At 48.3% G+C, this 20,776-nt stretch overlaps 1 protein-coding gene across 4 annotated transcripts; it reads left to right on the top strand.

The window, feature by feature from the left end:
* Positions 1-3,886: 3,886 nt before the first annotated feature.
* CCNE1 (cyclin E1) lies at positions 3,887-15,420 on the top strand. 4 transcript variants are annotated; one of them, XM_025367299.1, is made up of 12 exons: positions 3,887-4,039; positions 4,420-4,466; positions 4,567-4,654; positions 4,854-4,922; positions 8,638-8,783; positions 8,907-9,042; positions 11,782-11,928; positions 12,805-12,900; positions 13,079-13,213; positions 13,323-13,434; positions 13,529-13,686; positions 14,748-15,420. In XM_025367299.1, exons 2-12 carry the CDS (start codon positions 4,444-4,446, stop codon positions 14,868-14,870), a joined length of 1,233 nt encoding a protein of 410 aa, XP_025223084.1. In that variant the 5' UTR covers positions 3,887-4,039; positions 4,420-4,443; the 3' UTR covers positions 14,871-15,420. The 4 variants fall into 4 exon arrangements, with proteins under 4 accessions (XP_025223084.1, XP_025223087.1, XP_025223085.1 ...); XM_025367302.1 differs by lacking the exon at positions 11,782-11,928; XM_025367300.1 differs by lacking the exon at positions 4,420-4,466 and having other exon boundaries at positions 3,905-4,039.
* Positions 15,421-20,776: the final 5,356 nt, after the last annotated feature.

Raw genomic sequence — 20,776 nt, 5'->3', positions numbered from 1 at the left:
GGTTCACCACCTCTGATGCAATCCACAATCTCCTTCAAGGCTGGGCCAATGCTCGGGAACTCTGGACCTGAGGCAGGCACAGAATGGGATGAACCCAAACACCCAAAGGTGAGCTGCCCTAGAAAGGCAGATATTGGGCAGGGCACGGTGGCTCACGCCTATAATCTCAGTGCTTTGGGAGGCCCAGGTGGGCAGATCACTTGAGGTCAGGAGTTTGAGACCAGCCTGGCCAACATGGTGAAACCCCATCTTTATTAAAAATACAAAATTAGCCAGGCATGATGGCACATGCCTGTAATCCCAGCTACTAGGGAGGCTGAGGCAGGAGAATCGCTTGAACCCAGGAGGTGGAGGTTGCCATGAGCCGAGATCGCGCCATTGCACTCCAGTCTGAGCAACAAGAGCGAAATTCCGTCTCAAAAAAAAAAAAGAAGAATAAAAACAAAAGACATCAGTGGTTTCTGAAGACTCCAAGCTGCTGTATAGGCTGTGTCCGCCATCTTGGACACAACTTTTCTATTGCTCCTATTAAATGTGTTCGTCCTTCCAGCTTACATGCCATTTCCTTCATACAAGCTTCTTGCCATCCAAGGATGGTTCGGATACCCGCTTCTCCACATGAAGTCATAGCCCCAAGACTCTTCCCTTCTCAGCCCTATCATGCTACTCTGCAAATGCATGATGGCCTCCCGTCCACACTGGAAGCTCCCAAGATGGCAGGGATTGTGTCTTGCTTTGCTATGTCTTGAATTAAAATAATAATAATTATTATTATTATTATTGGCTGGGTACGGTGGCTCACACCTGTAATCCCAGCACTTTGGGAGGCCAAGGTGGGCGAATCACTTGAGGCCAGGAGTTTGAGACCAGCGTGGCTAACATGGCGAAACACTGTCTCATTAAAAATACAAAAATTAGCCGAGCGTGGTGACGGACGCCTGTAATCTCAGCTAATTGGGAGGCTGAGGCAGCAGAATTAATTGAACTAGGGAGGCAGAGGTTGCAGTGAGCTGAGATAGCGTCATCACACTCCAGCCTGGGCAACAAGAGCTAAACTCTGTCTCTAATAATAATAATCATAATCATAATCATAATAATGCCAGGCACGGTGGTTCACGCCTGTAATCCCAACACTTTGGGAGGCCGAGGCGGGCAGATTACGAGGTCAAGAGATCGAGATCATCCTGGCCAACATGGTGAAACCCCATCTCTACTAAAAATACAAAAATTAGCTGGGCATGGTGGTGCATGCCTGTAGTCCCAGCTACTCGGGAGGCTGAGGTAGGAGAATCACTTGAACCCGGGAGGCAGAGATTGCAGCGAGCTGAGATTGCACCATTGCACTCCAGCCCGTGTGACAACAGCAAAACTCCGTCTAAAAAATAAATAAATAAATACATAAATAATAATAATTCTTTCATTTTTATTGCAGTACAAAACACATTCAGTAAAGTGCACAAATCCTAGGTGTGAACTTTTATATATGTATAAATCAATGAGCTTTTATGTATGTATATAGCCATGAAACCACCACTCAGATCAAAACATACATGTCTAGCCCCCAGAAGTTTCCCCTGGTCCCCTCCCAGTCATTACTCCTCACCCTAGGGGTAAATACTGTTATGGTGACTGCCGTCACCATTTTACCTTTTCTTAAACTTCAAATAAATGGAAACTTCAAATAAGTGTGTCTGGCTTCTTGGGCTCAACATGTTGTCTTTGAAATTCTCATATTGCTGCATGATTCCGTAGTTTGTCCTTTTTATTGCTGTGTAGTATTCCATTGAATTAATATAACAACATTTATGTATCCATTCTATTTTTGATGAACATGTCAGCTAGGATGTGGAGCATTTGGGCTCCATCTTTACTGATGGGTGTATACATTGCTCTAATGATTAAGGAAAACTCTGTCTTATCTACCATCATTATAATAACTCATTTACTGAGCATTTACTGTGTGCCAGGTACTGTATGGGAGTCAGCTACATTATCTCAATCTTCACAATGATCGTTGGGAGTAGATAGTTGCCATCTGTGAAACAGGATAATCCTGGTATCAACATGAATAGGATTATTGTGAAGTTTAATTGAGATGGTACTTTGAAGGACTTAGCCTAAGGCTGCCATTTTGGAAACACTGTTTATGATACCTGTTACTGGTGATTCCTAATGGGCACAGGATAGCGGGTTCAGGAGCCTGGTGGGTCCATGCTCAGCAAGTAGCCCGGCAGCCTTGGCCTCAGAGGACCTGGGGGGTCACAAATTTGTGAGCCTCTTTGATAAGACCCTGGATCTAACTTCAAGAAAATGGTCATTAGGGGAGGGTGAGGGACAGGACTGAGACTTTAGCTCAAGAAGGGCCCTGGGAGCATTCCAGAGCCTTCTTTTACACACGTCTTCCTGAAGCTGAGTACAGAGGGTACTCTGAGGTGATTACCGTTCCCTATCTGTCTCTCTCATTAGCCGGTAAACTCTGCAAGGGCTTGGCCAGTGCCTGTCTTTCAAACGTTCATTCAGAAACACAATTTAAGTGTCTCCCTTGGTCCAGGCACTATGCCAAGAACTGAGGGATACAGCAGTGAGCAAGATAAGCAAGGGGGGGAGAGAGACAAGAAACAGAGAGGCACCAAGACTGTGTAGGGGCTGGGCTCTCAGCACTTTGGAAGGCCAAGGCAGAAGGATCGCTCGAGCTCATGGGTTTGAGACCAGCCTGAGCAAGACCCTATCCCTACCTGCCACCCCCCCCGACCCCGCCAAGAAAAAATACAAGTCTTGAGGGAGAAAGACAGAGCAGCGGTGGAGGGGAGGCCTGAGGTCTGAGGGTGGGGGGTCAGGGCCAAGTCCTGTGGAGCCTGTAGCCTAGGACAGGGAGCGTGTATTTGATCCTTATGGGAAACAACTGGAAGGCTTTTTGTTTCTTTTTTTGTAGAAATGGGGTCTCACTGTTACCCAGGCTGGTCTCGAATACCCCAAGGGATCGGTCGTCTCGGCCTCCCACAATGCTAGGATTACAGGCGTGAGTCACCGCGCCCCGCCTCAACTGGAAGGCTTTAAGTGAGAGATGGGGTGCAAGGGAATCCCAGGGTCAGAAAGGTATTCAGAACGCCAGGAAGGGCTTGCGGGGGAGGGGCGCGTATGGAAGGGGCGCATGGAAGGAACTCACAGATTCCTTGAATGAATGAATGAACGACCCAATGCACTGATGGATGAATGGACAGGCGGCCAGGAATAGCAGTCGGTCCCCAGGGAGCCCCAGACCCCGCGGCCTGAAGCTTTGGTTCTAGGCCAAGGCACAGGCGCAGTGACCTTGGGGATGTCCCCGCCCCGGACTCAAGGCCCGGAACCCGGCGTCCCGGGGGCGGGGAGGGCGTGCCTGGCGGGACAGCGCGCGCGGCGGAAAGGCGGGCGGCGCTCCTCGTGTAGGGTCCCCTCACATCCCCCCGGCTCGACCCTGCCGGGGCCCGAACCCGCGCCGCCCGCCGTGTTTACATTCCACCCGCGCCAGCCACGCGGCTTTTTGCCGCTCCAGCGCCGCTCGGCCCCGCCCCCGGCGCCCGCGGCCCGCCCCTCGCCGCCGCGCGCCAGACTTCTCCCGCGTCCCGCCCGCCGCCCCGCCCAGCGTCCCGCGCCCCGCGCCCCGCGCCGGGCCCTCGGCGCGCAGGCCCTGTCACTTGGCCCCGCCCCGCCCGCCGGCCCCGCCCCTGATCCCGGTCCCTGCGCCTCGCTGGCCGGGGCCGCGGATGGGCGGATCCGGGGGCGGGGCGAGGGACTGGGCGGGACGGGCTCCGGGTCCCGCGCGGCCGCTGAGGGGCTGGGAGTCGCGGCGGGGCGGCGCGAGGGCGGGCCGGGGCCGGTTCCGCGCGCAGGGATTTTAAATGTCCCGCTCTGAGCCGGGCGCAGGAGCAGCCGGCGCGGCCGCCAGCGCGGTGTAGGGGGCAGGCGCGGATCCCGCCACCGCCGCGCGCTCTGCCCGCCGACTCCCGCCGCCGCCGCCTGCCGGGACTGGAGCGCGCCGCCTGCCGCGGACAAGACCCTGGTGAGGCTCCCGCCGCGGGCTGCGGACAGGGACTCCTGAGGCCCGGACCGCGCCTGGGAGCTGGGTGGGGGCGGGGTGCGGCCGGGTCGCGGGTCCCCGGGCGGCGGCGCGGGGCGCCCCGGGAGGGTGCTGGGAGCGCGGCGGAGCGGGGCGGAGGGGACACTGAGGCAGCCTGGGCCCCGGGAGGCGACGGACCGGCGAGGGCGGCGGAGGCGGCGGGACCCCTGGTCGGGGGTCGGCGGGGGCGCGGGTCGCGGGTGACAGGCCACCCCGCCATCGGCCATCTTCCTGGCCCGCCCGGCCGCCCGCGCGCGAGGGGGGGAGGGGTGCTGGGCCCGCGGCCTGACCCCGCTGCCGCCTCACCCCGCGCCGCCCCGCAGGCCTCAGGCCGGAGCAGCCCCATCATGCCGAGGGAGCGCAGGGAGCGGTGAGTGCCTGCGCCGCGGGGCCGGACGGGACGGGACGGGTGGCGTGGGGGAGGGGCGGCCGCGGGTGCTCACCCGGCCTGGTGCCACCCGGGTCCACAGGGATGCGAAGGAGCGGGACACCATGAAGGAGGACGGCGGCGCAGAGTTCTCGGCTCGCTCCAGGAAGAGGAAGGCAAACGTGGCCGTTGTGAGTACAAAAGAGACAGGTTGAGGAGCACCCCCCCATCTCACCTGGGTACCCTACTTGACTCTGCCTACGGCGGGTGGGGGGGTCCCTTGGGCTGGAACGGTGCTCATAACCTGATCAACTTTCTCTTCTTCTCTCTCTCTGTTTTTGTCTTGTTTGGTGTGTTTCCTTGGGGTCATGGGGGTGGGCTTCATGTTAGTTTTTGCAGGATCCAGATGAAGAAATGGCCAAAATCGACAGGACGGCGAGGGACCAGTGTGGGAGCCAGGTAGGTCCGCCCGGGGTTGGGCCTCTGTGGAGGTCCTTCTCCCTGTGGGTCACATGGGGTTTCATGCTCTCGTCTCGCTGGAGACACTGGTGAGAGTGAACTTCTCAAATGCAGCCACAGCCCATATGGCCCTGTACCTGTCAGTGGGTACTGGCCTCTGCCAGTCCTGGGATTCCAGGAAGTTTGGTGTTCCTGACTGGCACCGTCTGAGATTACAGATATGTGCTGATGCCTGGAAGAACCAGAATGGACATCACATTATTCAGTCCTCCCCTTCTGCCCAGGAGGAAACTGAGACTCAGTTAGAGGAAGAAAGTAACCCAGAGTCCTGTGCCACCCAGGGGCAAAGTTGGGCCCTCAGCCTTGTCTGTAAAAGCTGGTGAACTGGGGGAGGATTCCTGGGTGTTTATAAGCAACAACTTCCCCCCCATCTACACCTATTTTTCTTGTCATGGTGCTTAAGGACCTCCTCCGTCTTCTATAGGTCAGGTTTCAAATTCTTCTCTTTCTGGCCCTGGAAGTTCTTCTAGCCCCTCCAGCAATTACCTGCATTGATCCCCAGCTCAGCCTGACCTCAGCAAGAGTATCAGTGGAACATTCAGTGTAATGATAGGTGGTGTCTCAACACATTTTTTTGACTGCTTTTCTTTTCTCTCCTGATGGAGTTCCTGCCAAATTTCCTGCATGCAGTGTGATGATCATTATAATATCAGAAGTTTCTTGCAGGAAAAGCTTGTACTATCTCTTTACTTTCAGAAATGGCTGGAGACTGTAGTTATGGCTCCAGTGCGGGGAAACAGCCTATCTCTAAACTAGCTGGTCAGGCCTTCTGACTCTATCACAGATAAACGCTGAACAGAAACAGTGTTCCACCTGAGTACAGGGATCCCAGCTAGGTTAGCAGAGGAGCACCTCACTGTGCAGAGCAGCAGCCAGGGTAGTTCATCTGGAAGTGTGAAGGGTTTCCACTCAATAGGCCGTGTTCTAAATAGCAGTTGTCACTGTAAGATCCCCCAAAATAAGCATTTCTGAAGAGGGTCCACTGACTATTGAAGAAAGGGTTGCCGATTTCCTTTTTCATTCAAAGAAATCATTTCAGAGAAGGAAATAAGATGGCATATCCCAAGTTTGTTTTTTTTTTTTCTCCCCTTAAAAAAAAAGTACGTTCAAATCAAGCAAGTTGATTTTTTAGGTATTATAAAATGAATTCTGACTTTGTGAAATCAGGATTGTTTATTTTCCCAGCTGTGTTTTGAATAAAAAAGAAACTTCCAGCTGAAGATGAAGCAGGGCCGTCCCTGTTACATTCTTGGAGTTTTAGAAGCATGTCTGTTCTCAAGGATAGCCTGAGTAGTGACGAGGGTGCCTGGGACGGATTGTGGCTCTGTCCCCTGGCCACAGTGTGGATAGCTGTGCTGCCAGAATAGCTGTACCATTTCCCACTAGAAGGCATTTTCGTGGTTATCCAGAGATTAAAGACAACAGATTTCTGTACATTTTGTAGAGTAGATAGCTTAAACATTAGCTGTCTATGTATGGAGCAGTATCTTTGTTATTTCTTTGTGGAGATTCATGAAACTAGAACTTGGGGGTGCCACAGAACCTTTTTCCCTGTTGACATACAGAACTTTTCTCTGGAGTTATAGCTCACCCCAGTACGACAGTTTTGAGCTACTTGGAGCCATTGTGCTAAACTCTTGTGTAACTGCTTCATCAAGACCACATGGAAGTTTTTTAATTTTCATCTTAGCCTGTTCTTAATGAAAAGAATACCCTTTTATCTAAGACCTACTTAACACGTCCATTTTGTTGTTTAATTTTTTTGCACAAGACTCAGTCTTTCTATTGAAGTGGAATCCTGGACTGTTACTTTTCAGAAAATAATCCTACATAAGGAAAAAAGTGGTATGAGGAGATGGAGTGGTTAGGAATCCCGTTGGTCTCTTGCTGTTATCTCATTCCTTCCTAAATAAAGTCAGACAGATCTTGCTTTGAAACTTGGTGTACACTCAAGTTAAGGACATAGACTTAATTATTCTACCTCATCCACTGGTCCCTAAAAGGCCAACTTTGGAAACTGTTTGTCTGCTGATGGTTCACCTAGTTTGTTTGGGAACTGCTGCTGGACTCATCTATGTCCAAAGGCCTGCTCTCAGATGTGCCAGCCAGCTGGCCTTAGAGGGCGGCACCCAGCATTATGCCTTCAAGACTAGAATTCATTCTTCCTGAATGAAGAACAACTTACAGCGGTTGTAATGTGACCCTTTTTGAGTCAAGGAAATGCCACCCGCACATGGTACTAGAACTGAAAGGAAGCAGCCTTGCTCGCACAGCTGTTGGCAGGAGCTGTCATGGATAATTTGCATGCCCAATTCTTTGTACATTGGGTGGGGAAGAGCTTTATCTGGCTTTGCTCTTCCAACTGAAAGTGTTTGGGCTTCCTCTGAAGGCGACCAATGTGCTGTGGTCACCACTCTGTGCTGTGTCTTTGAGGTAGCACTTAGAGCCCAAGTTTCCACGTTCATTATAGTGACCCCAGTTGTCCAATTTTTTAAAGCAGAGACCACCGCCAGGCTGGCTGGCAGTGGTCTCTGCTTTAAAAAAAAAAAAAAAAAAAAAAAGCCAGGTGCGGTGGTTCAGGCCTGTAATCTCAGCACTTTTGGAAGACAAGGCAGGAGGATGGCTTGAGTCTAGGAGTTCGAGACCAGCCTGGACAACATGGCAAAACCCCATCTCTACCAAAAAATACAAAAATTAGCTGGGCGTGCTTGTGCATGCCTGAAGTCCTAGCTGCTTAGGAGGCTGAGGCAGGAGGATGGCTTGACCCCAGGAGGCAGAGGTTGCAGTGAGCTGAGATCGCACCACTGCACTCCAGCCTGGGCAACAGAGGGAGACCCTGTCTCAAAAAAAAAAAAAAAAAGCCAAGTCTCAGACTTTCATACGGCTTCCATGCTAGTGGGATTGTTACCTGCCTAATATCTTCAGCAGAGTTACCATTTTATAACTTTAAAAATCAAACAGACATCTTAGAGTAGGAATAGCTTTAAAAAAGAAAATATTCTAAATGAACTTTAGTTTCAGATACTGAAAACTGAATACATATCTGAAACCTTTAAAAGAAAAGCATAGTGCTTTGGTTTATAATAGTTCCTTATTTTATTGGGTATTTGAATTAGCCTGCAAGACTCAGGAGATTCAGAGGTCTTAAGGAGTATCTAGGCTAGCTTCCTGTAGACTTCATAGTATGACCTGTGACCATCACTTGATTTGGTTTTAACTAGGTGGATATTAATTCTGTTTGTTTCGAGTTAAGGAAAAGAGAAAGTCCTTTATTGTTTAACATATTTGGCTAGTTGCGCAACAAAAAAAAATGTCACATTTGGTGGGTTTTTGTTTTAAACTGAGGGGACTTTAATATATATGGCAGCCAATTTACACTTTTGATCTTTTATACTAATGAATGTGAAGTGCTTATGTAAATATTTTTATTGACAATTCTGTTTTCCTTTTGTGAAATTTTAGTAGATGCGTTGTACTCACTAAAAAACAAATCTTTGAGTTGTGACAAAAAATACCATAATGTATCTTTTTGGAAGCACTTTCAGAGGTCATGCCCAGTATCTTACTGAGTTGCAAGTGACTTTGCAGTGTTTTTGGGTAATGTAGGAGCTGTTTGCATCTTATCTCACCTCTCCTGTGTATTTTTCATTTACAGCCTTGGGACAATAATACAGGCTGTGCAGACCCCTGCTCCCTGATCCCCACACCTGACAAAGAAGATGATGAGCGGGTTTACCCAAACTCAACGTGCAAGCCTCGGATTATTGCACCATCCAGAGGCTCCCCGCTGCCTGTACTGAGGTCAGTGCCGACTCTACCACGTGGCTTCCAGGTCTCTTACTCCATACTCCCCTTTATCCCTCATAGCATGGACGCATTCTCACCCCTGTATGGGCCTCATTTTTGTTGTGTGTTTTGTTGTAGCTGGGCAAATAGAGAGGAAGTCTGGAAAATCATGTTAAACAAGGAAAAGACATACTTAAGGGATCAGCACTTTCTTGAGCAACACCCTCTTCTGCAGCCAAAAATGCGAGCAATTCTTCTGGATTGGTTAATGGAGGTGAGCTTGAGTCTTCCTGTTGGCTTCATGAAAGCACTGAGCATTTCCAGCATTTTTGTGTATTAGGATCTCTGTGTGGTTGATTCCCTTGACACGTTCTCCATCTCTGAAGCTATATGGTATATTTACTGAGGTGGTCTTTCTGTTTTGCTTGTATTCTTAGCAAGAATTTCTGAAATCTTTTTTTTTTTTTTCTTTTCTTTTTTTTGAGATGGAGTCTTTGTCACCCAGGCTGGAGTGCAGTGGCAAAATCTCGGCTCACTGCAACCTCTGCCTCAGGGGTTCAAGCGATTCTCCTGGCCTCAGCCTCCTGAGTAGCTGGGATTACTGGCACACGCCACCACACCTGGCTAATTTTTGTAGTTTTAGAAGAGGCAGGGTTTCACCATGTTGGCCAGGCTGGTCTTGAACTCCTGACCTTGTGATCCACCTGCCTTGGCCTCCCAGAGTGCTGGGATTACAGGCGTGAGCCATCGTGCCTGGCTAAACTGCTTTTAAATGTACCCACTGGAATGCATATATCACCTCTTTGATAGCTACTGTCATAAATTATAAACACATGTGAACAAGTTTATCTTAAACAGGTCTGACATTGTTTCTTTTTAACTTTTTGGAATCCATTCCCTTTTGCCACCATTCCCATTTATTCTAATAAAATATACTGTTCAAATCCTGGCTGGGCGCGGTGGGTCATGTCTCTAATCCCAGCACTTTGGGAGGCCAAGGCAGAAGGATCCCTTGAGCCCAGGAGTTGGAGACTAACCTGGGCAACATAGCAAGACCCCATGTCTTTTCCTTTTTTTTTTTTTGAGACAGAGTTTCGCTCTTGTTGCCCAGGCTGGAGTGCAATGGTGCGATCTCGGCTCACTGCAACCTCTGCCTCCCGGTTTCAAGCGATTCTCTTGCCTCAGGCTCCTGAGTAGCTGGGATTACAGGCATACGCCACCATGCCTGGCTAATTTTGTATTTTTAGTAGAGACGGGGTTTCTCCATGTTGGTCAGGCTGGTCTTGAACTCCTGACCTCAGGTGATCCGCCTGCCTTGGCCTCCAAAAGTGCTGGGATTACAGGTGTGAGCCACTGCACCTGGCCCTCAAGACCCCATTTCAACAAAACATAAAAAATTGTCAGGGTATAGTGGCTCACGCTTGTAGTCACAACTACTATGGAGGCTGAAATGGGAGGATTGTTTGAGCCTGGGAGTTGGAGCCTGCAGTGAGCCATGATAGTGCCACTGCACTCCAGCCTGGGTGACCATGAGACTCTGTCTCGATTTTTTTTTTTTACCACATTTTTAAAGATATTTGGACCATTGGAGTGGCTTCTGTATTTTGAGACAGAGTTGCTCTGTCACCTAAGCTGGAGTGTAGTGGTGCAGTCACGGCTCACTACAGGCTCCAATTCCCGGGCTCAAGCAGTCCTCCCGCTTCAGCCTCCCCAGTCGTTGGGACTACAGGCATGAGCTACTACACCCTGCCAATTTTTTATTTTTTGTTGAGATGGTGTCTCACTGTGTTGCCCCAGCTGGTCTCCAACTCCTGGGATCAAGGGGTCCGCCTGCCTTGGCCTCCCAAAATGCTGGGATTACGGGTGTGTGCTACAGCACCCAACTCAAATCTTTTCTTGATCCACACTATTTTGTTTCTCTTTAACAGTTAATCAAAAGAACAAGTATAACAAAATTTGATAGATAATGGTTAAACATAAGAGAGGTTTTATTGGTAGTATTTCTCTTACTGGGATGAACTGCAGTAGCTTATAGTTTCTGATTAAGGGAAACTTCCTAGACAACCTTGTAAGACTTGAATGGATGAGAAGTGGGCTTTTCTTCTGAAAAGACGGACATCTCAGGCAGACCCGTTTCATGAAAACATGTAGAAATTGAATATGTAACTACAAAAGTACCCCTCATCCTCAGGGGTACATCCCAAGACCTGCAGGAGATGCCTGAAGCCACAGATAGTACTGAGCTCTAGCTATGCTATGTTTTTAATCCTCTACTTTCACATTTTCACTTAAAGAAAGCACTTCATAGCTTCTCTTTGGCGTTTCCAAATAGCCAGCCTCAGTACTCTTGCCCTGTGGGGCCATTGTTCAGTAAAATAAGGGCTGCTTGCTTGAACACCAGCACTGCTGTGCTGTGACAGTCCATCTGATAACCTGTGTGCTACTGAGTGACTAACAGGCAGGTGGCCTGCTCCACGGGGATGTGCGGGCAGGGGGATGATTCACATCCTAGGCAGGTGAGGGTGGGACAGGCCAGAGGGCCCCTCATTTAAAACCTATCAGTTGTTAGGCTGGGCACAGTGGCTCATCCCTTAATCCCATCACTTTGGGAGACTGAAGCAGGCGGATCACTTGAGGCCAGGAGTTCAAGACCAGCCTGGCCAACATGGTGAAACACCATTTCTACTAAAAACACAAAAATTATCTGGGCATGGTGGCGGGTGCCTATAATTCCAGCTACTCGGGAGGCTGAAGCAAGAGAATTGCTTGAGCCTGGGAGGCGGAGGTTGCAGTGAACCAAGATCACAACACTGCACTCCAGCCTGGGTGACAGAATAAGACGCTGTCTCAAAACAAAAAACAAACTAACAAACATCAATTGTTGAGTTCAGGAACTTTGCATTTAATATTGTCCTATATTGTCCTTCACCAAAGTCATTATAAGGTTTGTTTTTGGTTTTTTTTTTCCCCTTCCTCAAGTAACCGTTCTAAAACTTACTTAATATGTTTTCAGGTGTGTGAAGTCTATAAACTTCATAGGGAGACCTTTTACTTGGCACAGGATTTCTTTGACCGGTATATGGCGACACAAGAAAATGTTGTGAAAACTCTTTTACAGCTTATTGGGATTTCATCTTTATTTATTGCAGCCAAACTTGAGGTAACTCATTTTCAAGTATTCGTTCTATAATGTGTGTTATTTCTTGAGCTCCACTGAGACTGGGAGAAGAGGTTGGTGTTTTGTCTATGCACTCGTCCTAAATTTTTCTAATTTGCTACCCTAAAAGTTAAGACACATGCCAAAAAGAAAAGAGGCTGGAAAGTGACCGGGAAGAGAAAAGTAGTGAGGGTATGGAAGACCTAGGTTCGTGTAGTTACTTTGAGCAAAGAAAAAAAAATTGATCTTTGAACTAAGATTATAATTTTGGGCCCGGGGTGGTGGCTCATGCCTATGATCCCAAGCACTTTGGGAGGCCAAGGCAGCTAGGTCACTTGAAGCCAGTAGTTTGAGACATGGTGAAACAGCGTTTGTACTAAAAATACAAAAATTAGCCAGGCGTGGGGGCGTGCGCCTGTAATCCCAGCTATTCGGGAGGCTGAGGCAAGAGAATCGCTGGAGCCCAGGAGGCAGAGATTGCAGTGAGTCGAGATCCATCACTGCACTCCAGCCTGGGCACCAGAGGGAAATTCTGTCTAAAAAGAAAAAAAGAAAAGATTAAAAATTTGTGTATGATTATCAAAGGGTGTATGGGCCCAACTTTCAAACGTGTTAAAGGTACTGAAAAGGGGATATTTCAAAAGTACCCACAGTGAGTCAAAGTTCCATCCATTTATTTAAGGGTGGATGGGAGGAGTTTTTTTTTTTTTTTTTACAAGGAACACATGTTGAACCATTAGAGTGGCTTCTGTGTTAATCCCATCAGTGCGTCTTCTCTCTTTCCATGCCAGGGTGCTGAGAAGTCATTTTGGATGCATTATAAATTGAGACTGTTAGAGACTGGCTTTGGTACTAGTGCCATCTTTTATTTCCTTTCAGGAAATCTATCCTCCAAAGTTGCACCAGTTTGCGTATGTGACAGATGGAGCTTGTTCAGGAGATGAAATTCTCACCATGGAATTAATGATTATGAAGGTGGGTTCCGGTGAATTTTCCAGCCATTTTTAAAATGCATATGTCAGATCTTTTCCACCTGAAGTGTGAGTGCCTCTGGGACGTGTTCTCCAGCTGGACACATTGTGGCGTGGAACATGGCTGCATTTTGAACTTCTTTTCTCAATCATCGGTCTCTTTTCTCTCTGTTTTCCTTTAGGCCCTTAAGTGGCGTTTAAGTCCCCTGACTATTGTGTCCTGGCTGAATGTATACATGCAGGTTGCATATCTAAATGACTTACATGAAGTGCTACTGCCGCAGTATCCCCAGCAAATCTTTATACAGATTGCAGAGGTAAGTGGCTCCATCACGTCCGTGGGGCCACCTTCCCTGCAGCTGGAGTGAGGAACTCTAGAAGAGGCGTGTGGTGGCATCCATCTCAGCATTCTTTTCTTCTCCGTAGCTGTTGGATCTCTGTGTCCTGGATGTTGACTGCCTCGAATTTCCTTATGGTATACTTGCTGCTTCAGCCTTGTATCATTTCTCTTCATCTGAATTGACGCAAAAGGTTTCAGGTAAGTAGGCTTTCCAATGCGCGCACAAACAAGGTGTACTAAGCTTACACTCAGTTGTCAGCCTCAGCTTAAGCCCACGATGTCTTCACTGCAGGGTATCAGTGGTGCGACATAGAGAACTGTGTCAAGTGGATGGTTCCATTTGCCATGGTTATAAGGGAGACGGGGAGCTCAAAACTGAAGCACTTCAGGGGCGTTGCTGATGAAGATGCACACAACATACAGACCCACAGAGACAGCTTGGAATTGCTGGTCAGTGCTGCTCTTTCTTTCAGTCCTTCTTGCCCAAATTCTTAAAACTGCCTAAATAGGCCAGCCGCAGTGGTTCAGGCCTGTCAACCCAGCACTTTGGGAGGCCAAGGTGGACCGATCTCTTGAGGCCAGGAGTTCAAGACCAGCCTGGCCAACATGGTGAAACCCTGTCTCTACCAAAAATTCAGAAATTAGCCAGGTATGGTGGTGGGCACCTGTAGTCCCAGCTACTCGAGAGACTAAGGCAGGAGAATCATTTGAACCCAGGAGGCGGAGGTTGCAGTGCGTTGAGATCACACCACTGCACTCCAGCTCCAGCCTGGGCAACAGAGCAAAACTATGTCTCAAAAGAAAAAAAAAAAAAACTGCCTAAATAACCTGTTCACTTTTCTTCAGGCAGGCTCCAAATATCCTTGAGAAATTCCAATTTTAATTCCTTGAACAAGAAAAATCCTGGCAAATTGATGCTGTATCTCACTATCATATAGACCACAGAGTTCTAAAGTGTTCTTTGATATTTTTTTTTCCTTTACTCACCTCCATAGAAAAAGACATAGTGGCCAGACACAGTGGCTTTTGGAGGCCAAGGCAGAAGGACTGCTTGAACACAGAAGTTCGAGACTAGCCTGGGCAACATAGGGAGACCCTGTCCCTAAAAAATTTAAAAACTAGCCAGGCATGGTGGCACATGCCTGTAGTCCCAGCACTTTGGGAGGCTGAGGCGGGCAGATTGCCCAAGGTCAGGAGTTCGAGACCAGCCTGGCCAAAATGGCAAAACCTCATCTCTATGAAAAATACAAAAATTAGCTGGGCATGGTGGTGGGTGCCTATAATCTCAGCTACTCTACTCGGGAGGCTGAGGCAGAGAATCGCTTGAACCCGGGAAGTGGAAGTTGCAGTGAGCCGAGATCCCGTCACCATACTCCAGTCTGGGTGGCAAAGCGAGACTCCATCTTGGGGGGGGAAAAAAAATTAAAAAAGAAAAAGAAAAAGCCTATGGTAGTTGAAGCCCAAGGATATGTTGTACTTTAACATTTTGTCCCTTTTATTCTTACTGACAGGACAAAGCCCGAGCAAAGAAAGCCATGTTGTCTGAACAAAATAGGGCTTCTCCTCTCCCCAGTGGGCTCCTCACCCCTCCACAGAGCAGTAAGAAGCAGAGCAGCGAGCCAGAAATGGCGTGACCACCCCATCCTTCTCCACCAAAGACAGTCACACGGAAGCGCCTGCTCCACGTTCTCTTCTGTCTGTTGCAGCGGAGGCGTGCGTTTGCTTTTACAGATATCTAAAATGGAAGAGTGTTTCTTCCACAACAGAAGTATTTCTGTGGATGGCATCAAACAGGGCAAAGTGTTTTTTATTGAATGCTTATAGATTTTTTTTAAATAAGTGGGTCAAGTACACCAGCCACCTCCAGACACCAGTGCGTGCTCCCAATGCTGCTATGGAAGGTGCTACTTGACCTGAGGGACTCACACAACAACAAAGGCTTGAAGCTGTGGAGGGCCACAGTGGCGTGGCTCTCCCCGCGGGTGTTCTGGGCTGCATTGTACCAAGTGGAGCAGGTGGTTGCAGGCAAATGTTGTGCAGAGCCCACAACCAGCTAAGCAGGGGGTTGCTGTCTCCACATTATCAGTTGACAGTGTACAATGCCTTTGAATGAACTCTGTTTTGTAAGTGCTGCTATATCTATCCGTTTTTTAATAAAGATAATACTGTCTTTGAGACAGCTGGTTTTATGAGCTGTGTCTGGTAACGTAAGGTAGAAGCCTTAATTGTGACTATGTCAAGTTATCTTTTTTGACTTCATACTTCTTGAGGCTCAAGTTTTTTTTTTTTTTTTTCGAAGACAGGGACAGGGTCTCGCTGTGTCACCTAGGCTGGAGTGCAGCGGCACAGTCTTGGCTCACTGCAGCCTCTGCTTCCCGGGTTTAAGTGATTCTCCTGCCTCAGCCTCCTAAGTAGCTGGGACCACAGGCATGTGCCACCACACCCAGCTAATTTCTGTATTTTTAATGGAGATGGGGTTTCGCCATGTTGGCCAGGCTGGTCTCAAACTCCTGACCTCAGGTGATCCGCCCGTCTCAGCTTTCCAAAGTGCTGGGATTACAGGTGTGAGCCACCTCACCCAGCCCTGAGGCTTAACTCTTTCGGTTAAATACATTTTTCAATGTATTTGATGGAAAGAAAACTTTAGAAGTGGGCTTCAGGTGCAGCCTGTCTGCCTCCTGGTGCCCCCTGAGCTGGAAGCAAGGAGTCCACCTGGTATTTCTCTCACCACGCCCTGCACTGGTGGCTGCTCACATCAGGTTCATTGGCCATCGATGGCAGTAGTGGTGAGGTCATGTCCACACCGAAGAGGATTCCTAGGTATAACTTCCTTCTTAGGACTGGTTAAAGGCCATAAGGAATCTGTAATTAGCCTGATTTAATGCTTTTTTTTTTTTTTTTTTTTTTTTTTGTCCTTACCCAAATCTTAACCTAAAGAATAAGTGAATTTTTCTTTGGAGAACTTTTAACATAGTAGCCTAAAACTGCTTTTAAGAAGAAAATGCGGCCGAGCACGGTGGCTCACGCCTGTAATCCCAGCACTTTGGGAGGCTGAGGTGGGAGGACTACCTGAGGTCAGGAGATCGAGACCATCCTGGCTAAAATGGTGAAACCCCATCTCTACTAAAAATACAAAAATTAGCTGGGCATGGTGGTGGGCACCTGTAGTCCCAGCTACTTGGGAGGCTGAGGCAGGAGAATGGCATGAATCCGGGAGGCAGAGCTTGCAGTGAGCCGAGATTGCACCACTGTACTCCAGCTTGGGCAACAGCAAGACTCCATCTCAAAAAAAAATTTAAAAAAAAAAAGGAAAAGAAAATGCGGCTGGGCGCAGTGCCTCACTCCTGTAACCCCAACACTTTGGGAGGCTGAATTGGGCAGATCACTTGAGATCAGGAGTTCGAGACCAGCCTGCCCAACATGGTGAAACCCCATCTCTAGTAAAATTACAAAAATTAAGGCTGGGCGTGGTGGTTCACACCTGTAATCCCAGCACTTTGGGACCCAAGACAGGCAGATGAGGTCGGGAGTTCAAGACCAGCCTGACCAACATGGAGAAACCCCGTCTCTACTAAAAGTACAAAATGTGCTGGGCATAGTGGCACATGTTTATAATCCCAGCTACTCGGGAGGCTGAGGCAGGTGAATCGCTTCAACCCGGGAGGCGGAGGTTGCAATGAGCCAAGATTGTACCACTGCACTCCAGCCTGGGCCACAAGAGCAAAACGCCATCTCAAAAAAAAAAAAAAAAAAAAAGCAGTGAGTTTTTGGCTGGACGTGGTGGCTGACACCTGTAATCCCAGCACTTTGGGAGGCTGAGGCAGGCAGATCACTTGAAGCCAGGAGCTTGAGACAAGCCTTGCCAACATGGTGAAACCCTGTCTCTACTAAAAATACAAAAATTAGCTGGTTTTGTGGTGGTGTGCTCCTGTAGTCCCAGCAACTTGGGAGGCTGAGGCAAAAGAATCGCTTGTACCTGGGAGGCGAAGGTTGCAGTGAGCTGACATCGTGCCACTGTACTCCAGCCTGGGCGATAAGAGTGAGACCCTGTCAAAAAAAAAAAAAAAAAAGCAGTGAATTTTTAATGGCATTCATTTGTAAGTGACTTGGCAAAATCCTAAAAGTGGTTAACTTACATTTGGCTTTTTTTTTTTTTTTTTTTTTTAAGACAGAGTCTCACTCTGTCACCCAGGCTGGAGTGCAGTGGTGTCATCTTGACTTACTGCAACCTTCGCCTCCCGGGTTCAAGCAATTCTGCCTCAGCCTCCTGAGAAGCTGGGATTACAGGCACCTGCCACCAGGCCCAGCTAATTTTTTTTGTATTTTTAGTAGAGACAGGGTTTCACTGTGTTGGCCAGGCTGGTCCTGAACTCCTCGGATGATCCTCCTGCCTCAGCCTCCCAAAGTGCTGGGATTACAGGCGTGAGCCAGTGTGCCCGGCCTACATTTGGCATTTTCTAAGCAAAAAGATGGCACTAAAAACATTTCTATTTCCATTGAGAGCTTGACACATTGAGGTAACAGCAAATTTGAAAGTACATTTGAGGCTGGGCACAATGGCTCACGCCTGTAATCCCAGCACTTAGGGAGGTTCGAGGCGGGCAGATCACTTGAAGTCAGGAGATCAAGACCAGCCTGACCAACACGGTGAAACCTCATTTCTACTAAAAGTACAAAAAATTAGATGTGGTGGTGGGCGCCTGAAGTCCCAGCTACTCAGGAGGCTGAGGCAGGAGAATCGCTTGAACCCAGTAGGCAGAGGGTGTGGTGAGCCAAGATCATGCCACTGCACTCTAGCCTGCATGACAGAGTAAGTCTCCATCTCAAAAAAAAAAAAAAGAAAAAAAGAAAAAAGCATATTTGAGGTAAACATTAATTCACAGGTCATTTAGCAAGCCACTGTATTACAGAGAGTGCTAGAATATGCTGAAATAAGAATGCCTTATATGTAACTTGTTGGAATGCTGCATTTCTGGAAGTCAAAGCTTTTTAAGTGGCAGTGTTGTCACAGGCAGCTCTTAATCATTGGTGCTAATAAAGGCTAAGTCCCGAATGGGTAAATGACATCCATATTAATCAATCATGTCTATACTCAAGAACCCTAAAAGCTGCTAGTAAGTGGAAATCAAAGTTCCCCTGTAAGAGGAGCTTTTTTCACTTGCTAGCAACCCATGCTTTGGCCTCTCTCTCATTGGCTGCAAATACCCCTTGACCAAGTCACTTATGTTCTGCTATTCAGCTAAAGCCAGAGGAGGCCACAAGAGACACTGGGGTGAAAATGGCAGCTCAGTCAACTTGGGTGAACAGATGTCCTGAGGAGATGCGTTAGCAAGAAGGACCAGAGAATGGAGGTGATGTGGCCCCTTGATGTAACCCTCGGGTTAGAGATGGAGAAAGAGCGAGTGATTCACCAACCCTGGAGACACTGGATTGTGGTGGACCATATCTTCATATCCCGCCTCAGCTCACAGAATTCACTTGCGGCCAGGCACAGTGGCTCACGCCTCTAATCCCAGCACTTTGGGAGGCCAAAGTGGACAGACCACCTGAGCCCAGGGGTTCAAGACCAGCCTGGGCAATATGGCAAAACCCCATCTCTACAAAAAATTTAAAAATTAGCTGGTTGTGGTGGCGCATGCCTGTACCAGCTACCCAGGAGGCTGAGATGGGAGAATCACCTGAGCCTGGGAGGTGGAGGCTGCAGTGAGCCATGATTGTACCACTGCACTCCAGCCTAAGCGTGGGAGTGAGACCCTGTCTCCCAAAAAAGAATTCACTTGCTAGAGTCCGCCAGAGTTGCTGTCATTTCTCTGCCCACTGTGCCTAACAACAACAACGACAAAACAAAAAACAAAACAAAACAGAAGCCCTGGTCCTCAGGTGGTGAGAGTCGAGGGTTTTCCAATGCCATCTTCCCTGTGTGGAACACAGACAGCTTACTCTTTCATGATGGTTATTTGGTACCATGTGGATAAATACATGATGCTGAGGTTCACACTGACTTTTAGTTTCTAAGGCAGGTAGAGCCATGGAGCCCTTTAAGATTCGGAGCATGGCACCCGATACGTGTCCATCCTCTAACTCAGACACAAACGAGATTGCAGTTTATTCGGGCAAAATGAGGCTCTAGCTCCGAGCAGGGCTAGAAAGAGAAATCAAATCTGATAATGTCTACTCATATTTACCCAACCGTGCATTTTCCTACCACATGTTCCACATTTTGAAATTCAAATCACATTTCTACCTTGGACATTGTTAGAAGACTATTTTTATCCCTGCTGTAATCATCTAATTTGCTGATTACAGGCCTCAAATTGCCACAGAGAACTCAATTTTTGAAAGAATTGTCCTGTTTGATCAAATATGTTATTCAAGCAATGCAGTCATTTGTTCCACAAGGTTACCTGCCAGGCAGAGTTAACCAGGAGTAATAGCATTAGAAGCCTATACTTAAAATCAAGCATTAGCTAATCCGCCTGCGACAATAGAGTCTTAAATATAATTTGCTGCAGATACTTCAGTTCCTGCACCGACAATTGCATTCTGTATCCAATGAGCATAGATTTTTTCCTACCTCGTCCCAATTCCAAATTTAACTTTAGAAGACTCTAATGTACTCAATTGCACAGGCTTACCAGGTACTCTTTCCTGGGAGCCTCACATGGGAGGGTAATGCTATCCTTTATTCAATAAACAGCATCCCTCACCTTTTAAATCATTTTCCTGATGAATGCCAATTCCAAAAATTGTGTGGCATCTGATTGTGCAGTGTGGTTCAAGTCGAATGCTGGCTTTCCTGGGGTTGGTGTGTGAGGTGCCCCTCCGTGGAGCCCCTGCTGAGTGTACACTGCCAGTCCTGGAGACATGAGCTCAAGGGAGCCTAGGAGACCTGTGAAGCCCTGAAGTCCCCGGAGGGCACTGGTATGAAATGAAACGGCGGCACTCTAGGAGCAGAGCAGCAGCAGGACTGAAGCTCGGGAGGTGGGGCTGTGGAATGCTCTTCAACAGTCACAAAAAGCCCTCACAAATAGGGTAGAGGAAGGTGAAGAGCTGACAAAACCACATCACAAGGGGCTTTTGCCATCAATTAAGATGGGTGTGGTCTCCCCCACAGCAGGAAGCCGGTGTTTGTAAGACAGGAGTGACTCGCTCAGAGCCGGTTTGGAGGAAGAGGTTGATGAACAAGTGCAGAGTTACGTGTCTTTGTGCCGTAAGAAAATGACTGTGCAAGTTGGGCGTGGTGGTGTGCACCTGTAGTCCCAGCTATTTGGGAGGCCGAGGACGGAAGTATCGCTTGAGCCCAGGGGGTTGAGGCTGCAGTGAGATATGATCACACCACTGTACTCCAGCCTGTGCAACAGAACAAGACCCTATGTTGAAACAAACAAACAAAAAATCAAAAAAGAAAATGAAAATGAGTGTGTAGTGTGTGAGGGACAAGCAGGCAGCCAATGAGGACATTCGTAAAATCAGCTGCATCACCATCATTTCTAAATGGCGCTGCCTGCATATCTCCCCAGGCCCCATGATTCTGCCCCTG

The sequence above is a fragment of the Theropithecus gelada genome, chromosome 19 (assembly GCF_003255815.1).
Source record: "Theropithecus gelada isolate Dixy chromosome 19, Tgel_1.0, whole genome shotgun sequence".
NCBI classification, from domain to species: Eukaryota; Metazoa; Chordata; class Mammalia; order Primates; family Cercopithecidae; genus Theropithecus; species Theropithecus gelada.
Note: the sequence above shows the minus strand (reverse complement) of the source record. Positions and strands in the feature narration are given on the sequence as shown.